Here is a 12210-nt window from a genome sequence, read left to right as displayed (position 1 = left end):
CATGAGAGACGGTTTCTTCTAATTGGCTGTTGGTTATCATAGCAACTTTTTCGTCGTCGACACTTTCATAAATCATAGCGGGAATGTCGCTGATGCTCTTTGCCGTATTAGGGCTGATACTCTTTCGCTTACGACGTCGCCCGTTAATTCTGTTTCTCTCGTTTTCTGTCCCTTCTTTCTGTTTATTTACTTAATTACGTCTTTTATGTGATTTTTTATTTAGACAATTTAAGAAATTGGTAATAATTTTTTCATGGATTTTTGACAATGGGGATGGCATTGAACACAAAAAAGAAAATATTATTTCAAAGCACAACCTGGAAAAATTATGGATTACAAAGAAAATTCGAGCACGAAAGATAATATGGTTAAGCTTAAATATGCAAAAGTAAAAGAACTATTTGTTAAAACTGGAAAAGAAAAAGACAAGATATTCTAGTAAAAAATATAATAAATTTATAACTTAAAATATTGCAGCATTAAGAATTTTTTTTTAAAATTTAGTTTAACATTATAGAATAAATCGGTGAAGTATCCAGTTTCATGCTGTTACTTAAGGTAACATCAGTTTGAGAAGGTGCACCATTGCTCGTAAAACCAGTGTAGGTTTGTCACAACGTATAGGTTTTATTTGTACCGCGAATACTATACAGTTTTGAGTCAGGGGAAAGTATCCTCATGCCAGGTTGCCTTGACAAACAACTGTACAGAGAGACCTTAGACATTCGATGATAGTGTCCAGTAGGCATTCAAGTTCTCTCTAGTAGACATTCAAGTTCTCTCCAGTAGGCATTCAAGTTCTCTCCAGTAGGCATTCAAGTTCTCTCCTGTAGACATTCAAGTTCTCTCCAGTAGGCATTCAAGTTCTCTCCAGTAGGCATTCAAGTTCTCTTCTGTAGACATTCAAGTTCTCTCCTGTAGACATTAAAGTTCTCTCCAGTAGGCATTCAAGTTCTCTCCAGTAGGCATTCAAGTTCTCTCCAGTAGGCATTCAAGTTCTCTCCAGTAGGTATTGAAGTTCTCTCCAGTAGGCATTACAATTTCTCTCCTGTAGACATTCAAGTTCTCTCCAGTAGGCATTCAAGTTCTCTCCAGTAGGCATTCAAGTTCTCTCCTGTAGACATTCAAGTTCTCTCCTGTGGGCATTCAAGTTCTCTCCAGTAGGTATTGAAGTTCTCTCCAGTAGGAATTCAAGTTCTCTCCTGTGGGCATTCAAGTTCTCTCCTGTGGGCATTCAAGTTCTCTCCAGTAGGCATTCAAGTTCTCTCATGTGGGCATTCAAGTTCTCTCCTTTGGGCATTCAAGTTCTCTCCAGTAGGCATTCAAGTTCTCTCCAGTAGGCATTCAAGTTCTCTCCAGTAGGCAGTCAAGTTCTCTCCTGTGGGCATTCAAGTTCTCTCCAGTAGGTATTGAAGTTCTCTCCATTAGGCATTCAAGTTCTCTCCTTTGGGCATTCAAGTTCTCTCCTGTGGGCATTCAAGTTCTCTCCAGTAGGCATTCAAGTTCTCTCCTGTGGGCATTCAAGTTCTCTCCTGTGGGCATTCAAGTTCTCTCCAGTAGGCATTCAAGTTCTCTCCTGTAGACATTCAAGTTCTCTCCAGTAGGTATTCAAGTTCTCTCCAGTAGGCATTCAAGTTCTCTCCTGTGGGCATTCAAGTTCTCTCCAGTAGGCATTCAAGTTCTCTCCAGTAGGTATTCAAGTTCTCTCCTGTGGGCATTCAAGAGTTCTCTCCTGTGGGCATTCAAGAGTTCTCTCCAGTAGGCATTCAAGTTCTCTCCAGTAGGCATTCAAGTTCTCTCCTGTGGGCATTCAAGTTCTCTCCAGTAGGCATTCAATTTCTCTCCTGTGCGCATTCAAGTTCTCTCCAGTAGGCATTCAAGTTCTCTCCAGTAGGCATTCAAGTTCTCTCCAGTAGGCATTCAAGTTCCATGCGAAATGATAGGATGAGGGACTAAAGAAAGCAACATTGTGTTATGGGCATAGTAAAAAATAAATTCGGAGCAACGTCGTGTCTTCCTGCTAGTATATTTTCAAATATATAAATTTGAATACCACATGATCTTCACGTATTACCTTTGTGACAGACTGGTCGAACGCAGTCGATATACTGACATCTGTAATCTATGCCATCTCTATTGTGTCAGAATGTCTCACATTCTTGGGATGCAATTGAAAATAAAGCCCTACTATATCAATATCAAACGTAACCCTTCTCGAATTTACCAGAAATCCAATAGTGACATTTATTTTTTACATTTTGTGTTTCAATAATGTTGTGAGTTCTGCGTTCACGCTGGACATTCATAGGCAGCCAACTCCAACACTTCTTTACCGTGGTAGCGGCAGTTGCAAAGTGATGACATTAACACGGTTCTGGAGGAGTCAACACCAGCATCCTTTTCAATTTCTGCATATGTGACAAGCAAGGATGTGCCAAGCACAGAACATGGAGTAAAGGTAACAACGTTGTTTCCTTTTGGCTGAGAGCAAAATGTATTATCTGTTCTGATACTATACTTCATCTTTTTTTGTCACCGATCAACGAAGGAGAAATCTTTCTAAACTGAGGTAAGTTTAATTTTTTGTTCTAATCCAGAGTTTCCATTTTCAATGATCTGGGTTTGCCCACATAAAAACCCAACTGTCGTGGGGAGGCGAGTATATAGGAACGTTGTTTCTGCATATGCGCAAGTACTTTTTTTTTTGTATATTGCTATAACGTCGAGTGGAAAACAATACACAGATATAAAATATAAAATAGATTCATTCTGTTCGGTACAATAATATAAGTCCGTGTCGGACAGCAACAACTGGTAAAATGAGTTGAGAAGTAAACCGCAACGTGTTCCCATTTCTTCAATTCAATCCAATCAGTTTCGCTTTCCTTAAATATACGTGAATCATAGTCAAGTATTCGAGTCATGTCACAACAGGTATTCTGGGCTAAGCATTACCTAACTTCGTACATAACCGCTGAGTTTACTGTTGTGGACGTCGAAGATAAAAGACTACAATCCTGCAGGTATACACTCTTAATAGCTGCGGCTAACAAGGAGGACTTCATGTTGACCAGACAATCCTGAGGTATAATCTTTGTGGGTTCTGTATAAAAGTTCGATTCACTGTCCCTTGGACTTCCATAACTCCCCTCCTCCCATCATCGTCATAATCATCATTGTCATCATTATAATTATCGTTTTCATCGTCACAATAATAATAATAATAATAATAATAATAATAATAATAATAAGAAGAAGAAGAAGAAGAAGAAGAATCGTTTACGTCGTCGTCATCATCATGATCGTCATAATTATCATCATCATTGTCATCATCGTCATCGGTGTCGTCATCGTCATCATTATCATCATCATTATCACCATTATTATCGTCAACGGCGACGTAATCATCATCATCATCATCATCATCATCATCATCATCATCATCATCGTCGTTACCATCATCATCAACATCTTCACTCATTTCCGGATAAACGCCGGGTGCGCCTGATAGTATTGCAATAAACGTAATATTGGTAGAAAATGAATAACGCAGCAATTTAAACATAAAACTAAAAACGAAGAAAAAAAACATTTACCTAAGAATCTTTTTTATTGGGATCGTTTTTAAAAAAACATGTTTACAAATTTTTAAACATGTTTATACATTTGAACGTGTTTACAAATTTTAAACATGTTTATACATTTGAATGTGTTTACAAATTTTAAACATGTTTATACATTTGAACGTGTTTACAAATTTAAAACATGTCTATACATTTGAACGTGTTTACAAATTTTAAACATGTTTATACATTTGAACGTGTTTACAAATTTTAAACATGTTTATACATTTGAACATGTTTACAAAATTTTTAAACATGTTTATACATTTGAACGTGTTTACAAATTTTAAACATGTTTATACATTTGAACGTGTTTACAAATTTTAAACATGTTTATACATTTGAACGTGTTTACAAAGTTTTAACATGTTTATACATTTGAACATGTTTACAAACTTTAAACATGTCGACTCTTCTTTTTACCTTTAAATACTCATACAAAAAAAGAAGAAAATAATGATAATAATAAAAGTAAACAATGTAAGTTTTTTTCAAAACTTGTTCTATAAAAAAATAAAAACTGAAAATTCCCATAAAATTCGGTACATCTTTTCCCATCAGCGCGAAATCATTCGTTGGAATAAGCGAAATATTACATACGAAATGGAATATATATATATATGTAATTTTTAAATTGAATATATATATGTAAATTTTAAAGTTATAAGTCACAATATAACGCCGGGTCTCATTCCCTTAAGGAATAATTATCAGGTGATGTTTGTTCCTTAGTGGCATTATCTCGAGACGCCAATCGTAGCAGAAGTTGATGGGATATTCCTGCAACTCATTTAGTAGAATTGTATTAAACATAGGGAGTCCAATTATATATATATATATATATATATATATATATATATATATATATATATATATATATATATATATACGGCAGGAATCGTTCCACCTACACTGATGATTGCGTATGTATAAAAGAATAATTATATATATATATATATATATATATATATATATATATATAGGGAATTAATTGAAACACTTTACTGCAGTTTCACGGCAGTCCCGATCATCAGACGTGTATTTTTGTTATACATATTTATAAAACCGGACATTCTGTTAAATACAATGCATCTATTTTCCGAACGTTTTTAATGATTATCGCGTTTGGGTAAATTTAAGGCGATTAAGATAATGTACGCAGAAATGAAAAGAGCAGAAAACAGACTGTCGAGGTTAACAAATGCTGCCAAAGTCGCAGCGTGTGATGGTTTGGTTCCAGTGGGTTCCCTCGGGGCATGACATAGAGACCAGACCACCGTTTGCGCACGCGTAGAACTTGAGACAACTGGCGCTGTCCTCGTAGAAACCGTGGTCGCATGGCATACAGCGGCGCGTGTTTGGGAAGTAACACATTTTATCCACTGTAAAAGAAAAGAAAAGAAAAAAAGTAGACGCAAAGTTAGATTGGTTGGAATACATTAGCATCGAAAATTATTACAACAAATTGCGCATCTTTAAGTACTGCATTTAAGCTTCAACGTCCAAAAAATTATGTTATGAACAGAAAATAAAAAATAAAAAGAAAAGAAAACAAAGAGTAAAAGTAGAAAAAAAGAAAGAAAGAAAAAAAGAAAATGGTCTTACTTGGAACAGGGCTCGATACTCCAATTGCTGGCGAAACTGAAAACGCAGAATATATATATTGATTTTAGAAATGAATACGTATATAAGAGTCTAATTACTACTACTACTACTACTACTACTACTACTACTACTACTAGCGGTACCCATGAAAATTCCACGTTTGTCTCCCTTGTAACGTTACCCACGTTTACACACGTAAACCCAACACGTTGTTGCGAGGAACATAGGACAAGTAATAACAAGTTGTAACAACGATATTTATTTCCTCATCCTCCTACCACGCGCGACTTATGGTTACGGCTGTGACGTCACCCACGTCTCTAACGTGCTCCTCCTCTGCTGACGCCTGTCCTCTCGAACGTGCACCTCTGTCTGTTGTACACGTTTCTTTTATTTTTTATAGTCTTTTCCTTTATCCTTACGGTGACGTCATTTCGCATTTCCATACGCGCTTCCGCGCTCTGTTACATCGTTTATCTATTGTATATTGCTGCCGTACTTAAAAATATTTCTATTCTATGGACGCCCGGCGCGAATGCAGACCCCGCAAAATTATTGTACCAACTTTGTTCAAAGTAAAGTATATATGTTTGTGTTATGTTGATTAATCGGACAATTATTCCCATCTTGGGGGTTATTAGCACAGCGTTTCGGTGGCTGCAACCTGCGACCTTCTTCGGGTGTTGAGAACATCCTTCTTTTCCTACTGAGGAAAAAAAGAGTTGGCTCCGCATTACAAGAATTCGAACTATTTGTTTGAGGGTCGATCCGTAGATCATAAAGAAGATTCAATCATCAGGGGTCACTAAGATATTTGTTAAATCTTTTCCTATGGCTCAATTTTTCGGGATATCTATATTAATTGCTTATATTAGTGAAAAAAAAATTGTTTTACGAAAAAGAGGATCGATACCCATGCGTATTTTTTTGTTTAAAAAAAAAAAACAAGATGTAAGTGGGGGCAACTTTTGTTATTGTGAAGTTACCTCCCTTGAGATGGGCATATATCATGTTTTCTTTTTCTGTGATTTTACAATTAGAGGCGTCCAAATGCAGCTTAACTCTACGCTGGAGTGACTGATGTTGTTATTATTATCTATAATATGTGCTGCCTCTTAAAGTTTTCTGAGCCGCCGCCTTTCTTCTGTATCCAGTGTTTGTGCATCATCCTTCATTTGGGAATGGTTACTCCCTTTCTTCCAAAATTCAAAATTGCTTTAAAGCATACATATTTAAGCCAGTGTACTTTCAATATATATCTTCTTATGGGGGTCTATCTCTAAAAACCTTCTAGGAGTTCGTGACATTACTTCCATTTTATTGATGTCCCGCGCGAAAGTAGACCTCACATAATCACTTGTATCATCTTCGGACAGAACAGATACTACATTTTGATCTATATCATCCCCCTTTATTTATATATGAACAAATAAACTGTGCCCCGTCTCCCTCTATATATACTCTTAGTTAATCTTTTAGGTTTCAATTTATAACATTATATAGTCAATTCTTAATGCTGCAATATTTTAAGTTATGAATTTATTATATTTTTTACTAGAATATCTTGTCCTTTCTTTTCCAGTTTTAACAACTAGTCCTTTACTTTCCCATGATTAAGTTTAACCATATTACGTTTCACGCTCGCATTTTGTTATTGTAATATATATATATATATATATATATATATATATATATATATATATATATATATATATATATATATATATATATATATATATATATTGCATATATATATATATATATATATATATATATATATATACTTCGGAGTAGTTTTTATTTAACAATCAGTGGTTATGTAAAAGTGAGATTGTAGGTTTACAAAATATTACTGGCAGTAATATTCTATAAGTTAGCCCATCTAAACAAGAATTGCTCGATATGAAAGGTAGAGCAAATAAATTAAATTGTAATTCAATGAATTTCAAAAAACTCTCATTGAAATGAAATGAAGTGGTTGAGTTTCATATCAAAGAATTTTTATTATTCTAAGCAAGACAAAGAATGTTTTAGAAAATTAATCTCCTTAATCTATAGGGTTTCGATGTCTACCATCTCATCAGAGGAGAGAAAATATTAGCAAATAGTTATAAAGGTATGCACCCTATTTGCTAAAGTTAGTGAGACATGGAAAGTCAAAGTAAAAATAATACATTTATCAGAAGTCCTGTAGCAGGAGGATTTGTAGAAAAAGGATATGAATGTTTTTGTTGATCCAACTTGCTTGGTAAAATCCATATTATACGTTCTTTAAATCCGTTTGGTAATAATTTCCAAGCTATATACTGGGTAATCCGCATAGCTGTGTATATATCCGCATAGCTGTGTATATATCCGAATATAAATATATATATGCATATATATAAATATATATACATATAAATATATATACATATATTTAAATATATATATACATAAATATATATATAAATATATATAAATATATATATATAAATATATATATATAAATATATATATATAAATATATATATATAAATATATATATATATAAATATATATATAAATATATATATAAATATATATAAATATATATATATAAATATATATATATATAAATATAAATATAAATATATATATATAAATATATATAAATATATATACAAGTATATATATAAATATATATATAAATATATAAATATATATAAATATATATATAAATATATATAATATATATACAAATATATATACATATTTATATATATAAATATATAAAAATATATATATATATGAATATATATAAAGATATATATATATAAATATATATATAAATATATATATACACAAACATATATATATATATACAAATATATATACACACAAACATATATATATACAAATATATATCTATACACAAATATATATATATACAAATATATATATATATATATATATATATATATATATATATATATATATACATTACATTTTAAAAATAATATATATACCGCTCACCATGTGGGGGTACCAAATTGGTTTAAAGGGAAAATTATTCCCAACTCGCATTTAGGTAAAAATGCACTTTTGTAAATAATTGAATTCATTCAAAACATACCGCTAAAACCAAAACGAAACAACATCTATATATATATATATGTATATATACAAATATATATATACATACAAATATATGTATATACAAATATATATATATATATATATATATATATACAAATATATATATATTTATACAAATATATATATATACAAATATATATATATATACAAATATATATATATATACAAATATATATATATATACAAATATATATATATGTAAATATATATATATACAAATATATATATATATATATATATACACAAATAAATATATATATACGCACATACGCACAAATATGTATATATATATATATATATATATATATATATATATATATATATACAAATATATATACGCCCCACCCCACATATATATATATATACACGCGTCATACTAAAGTTCTTTTATAAAAAGTGAATCTAACATGTCATACTTACTGTCATGAACACACGTTGTTAGGTTCTTACTCCATACGGTTCCTTCCGGACAGTCTCGAAGGACGAGCATGTCGTGGACGCACTGGTAGAATTTCCCCCTGTCCTCCACATATTCGTAGTAGTGATTTGGTAAACAGATAACGCATCCACCTGTAGCGTTGTCCAAGACACACATGTCACTCACTGGAAATAGAGCATTACAAAATGTAAATAAATATATGGATACAAATCGATTTTAAATGACGTAAAACAAGGAAGGAGATGCAATGAATTTGTGGTTTACAAGAAATTAGGAAAATTAAAAGATAACAAAAGTATTAAAATGTAGATATGTTATATGTTAGGGGCCCTACGTCAGTAGCATTTCAGCTAGTGTTATGGCCCAGAAAGGTCACTAAAGAAGACACGGATACGGATATGGTTTAGAAAAAAAAAAGAAAACTGCATTGAGCACAAAGCAGAATATACAGAGAACAACAGTCGTAGCACGTAACACCAAGATGTCATGCTACGAAGTACACACAGCAGGTCGATTCAGTACCTCTCAGTCTATTTGTACAATTCGATAGAGTTCATATATTGTGTATGAGTGAGTCCTCACAACAGTTAGGTAGTGTGAATTTTTTTACAAGGGTCACTCTTAGTGCATGTCAGAATAACCCAGATCTGTAAAACCGAAACGTTATCAGAGTGCAACTAAAGATAGGTGACAAGGCGGAGGAGGGCAAACTCTATAGAAGAAACAAAGTCGAAAGATGACATGACGTTACGTTTTCAAGAGAGAGAAACAAAGGTTTTCAGATCAGTCGCTCTGAAGCCATGCGGACGAGACACAGCAAAATGCTTTATGAAAACTGATAATGTCAGAGAATGTGACAGAGGGGCTCTGTCTATCTGTGTCTCTCATTTCTCAACTTAGAAAACTAAGTTAAGAAGGAAATAATTATTTAGTTATTTAGTCTTTCCCCCTCTCCCTCAAATAGCCAGGCTCAACATTGCTTAACGTCGGTGATCTGACGGGAACCGGTGTGTCAACGTGATTATGCCGTACATTAATATGATAATATATATATATATATATATATATATATATATATATATATATATATATATATATATATATATATATATATATATAATATGATAATATATATATATATTAATATATATTAATATATATATATATATTAATATATATTAATATATATATATATTAATATATATTAATATATATTAATATATATTAATATATATATATTAATATATATATATTAATATATATTAATATATATATATATTAATATATATTAATATATATATTAATATATATATATATTAATATATATATATTAATATATATATATATATTAATATATATATATATATTAATATATATATATATTAATATATATATATATATATTAATATATATATTAATATATATATATTAATATATATATATATTAATATATATATATTAATATATATATATATTAATATATATATATTAATATATATATATATATATATATATATATTAATATATATATATATATATATTAATATATATATATATATATATTAATATATATATATATTAATATATATATATATTAATATATATATATATATATATATTAATATATATATATATATATATTAATATATATATATATATATATATATATATATATATATATATATATATATATATATATATAAGTCTACGACTCGAAACCCGAGTCTTGAAATTCTGATTTGTTGCTGTCATGGCTCCTGTGAGCTGCGAAGTTGTCTGGCTGTGGAAATAATTATATATTGTTTCACATTCTGAATATATATATATATATATATATATATATATATATATATATATATATGTGTGTGTGTGTGTGTGTGTGTGTGTGTGTGTATACATCATATTTTTAAATCATATATTAGTTGGAATAGACTAATATTATTAGAATCGCTAGAACGGAGTATGCTTAAATAATAAAACAAGAATGAGAAAAAGGAACAAGAACAATCATCCCTTACCTTTTACCTCAGTCATGTTTTCCGGTTTGGTAAAATTAGGATAGAAGTATGGCATCACTGTAAAGATAATAGAGAATTATTAGATTCGAAACAGCATTCCCCTACCTTCTTTATGGAGAATCTCTCATTAATCCTTTATATATACATATCCTTATATCATGTATCTTGAAAAATCTTTAATATAGTTTTAGGCGAAATATTGATTCGTATATTGCCCTGTGTTGACTTGCGTGTTCTGCTTGGATTTTTTTTTTGTAATTTTTTCTTATTTCTATATTTTACCTATATTCGTTCTTTCGTATTTTCCCGCTCTCCCAGATATACATATATGGATGATATCAAAAACTTAATTGAAAATGGCATAAAAATATTATTTATCCGGATTGAACCGAATATGCAAATGAAGGTAAATTTATTAACTTATCAGTAGGGCTATGACAACAACATATTCTTTTCATTGTCATGAATCTCCAGTATATATCCGATACAGTTAGACACAGTTAATCAACCGAGAACTACATCACTCTATATAAAAGCATATAAGATATCAACGGATACACACTCGAGAGTAAAAAAAATGACAAGAATATGCTGTTGTCCTAGCCCTAATCATCAGTTCCATAAAATAGAGTTATTATTAATAATATTGATTTAAACTAACTTTAAGCAAGTTTCATAATTGAAAAATTATTCAAGCTATTGCACGTGTTGCGTATCTAAGAGTTATACCGAATGATAACGAACAGACGTCTGGCCATTATTAGAGTTCAGCATCATTTTTTTTTTATAACGAATAGGAGTTTTTACGTTATTTGAGTTCAGCATCATATAATTAATATCAAACAGAGGTTTGTCCGTTGTTTTAGTTCACCATCATTCATTTGATTTAAAAAAAACAAAACAAAACAGAGGTTTGTCCGTTATTTTGTTAAACGTCTTTTTTTTGATAATGAACGGAGGTATATCCGTTATTTTAGTACAGCAATATATTTTTTATATCAAACAGATATTTGTACGTTATTTTAGTTTAGCATCATATTTAAAAAATTTTTTTTATATCAAACAGATGTTTGTACGTTATTTGAGTTTATCCATTGAGTCCCCGGAGGGACATAGACCATCTATAGCTTTGTAGATGTTTTTGTAGCGAGTAGTTCTTTTTACAGGGTGAGGGTCCTGGCCCCACGCTCAACCTTCCCAGAACGTACATACAGCGCCTAGCCTTCCCAAATAGTCATCCATCTGGTACTGGCCAGGCTCAACGTGGCTTAACTTCGGTGATCTGGCAAGAATCGATGTGGCAACGTGATCATGCCGTACTATTTGAGTTCAGCATCATATTTATTTTATATCAAACAGAGGTTTGTCCGTTATTTTAGTGCAGTATCATATTTTTATATCAAACAGA

The 12210-nt window shown here is 30.8% G+C and overlaps 1 protein-coding gene across 1 annotated transcript in view; it reads right to left on the bottom strand.

Annotated features, from left to right (window-relative positions):
• Nucleotides 1-4556: 4556 nt before the first annotated feature.
• LOC145252587 (uncharacterized) overlaps nucleotides 4557-12210 on the bottom strand; it is a 198985-nt gene continuing 191331 nt past the window's right edge. Inside the window, exons 34-37 of the mRNA XM_080112251.1 lie at nucleotides 10803-10859; nucleotides 8766-8948; nucleotides 5229-5264; nucleotides 4557-5005 (exon numbers count right to left, since the gene is read on the bottom strand). Of these exons, the coding sequence (XP_079968377.1) occupies nucleotides 4818-5005; nucleotides 5229-5264; nucleotides 8766-8948; nucleotides 10803-10859 (464 nt within the window). The 3' untranslated portion in view covers nucleotides 4557-4817. The remainder of the gene's footprint in view (nucleotides 5006-5228; nucleotides 5265-8765; nucleotides 8949-10802; nucleotides 10860-12210) is intronic.

The sequence above is a fragment of the Euprymna scolopes genome, chromosome 29 (genome assembly GCF_053919585.1).
Source record: "Euprymna scolopes isolate OS-2025 chromosome 29, ASM5391958v1, whole genome shotgun sequence".
NCBI classification, from domain to species: domain Eukaryota; kingdom Metazoa; phylum Mollusca; class Cephalopoda; order Sepiida; family Sepiolidae; genus Euprymna; species Euprymna scolopes.
This window is presented reverse-complemented; position numbering and strand designations above follow the sequence as displayed.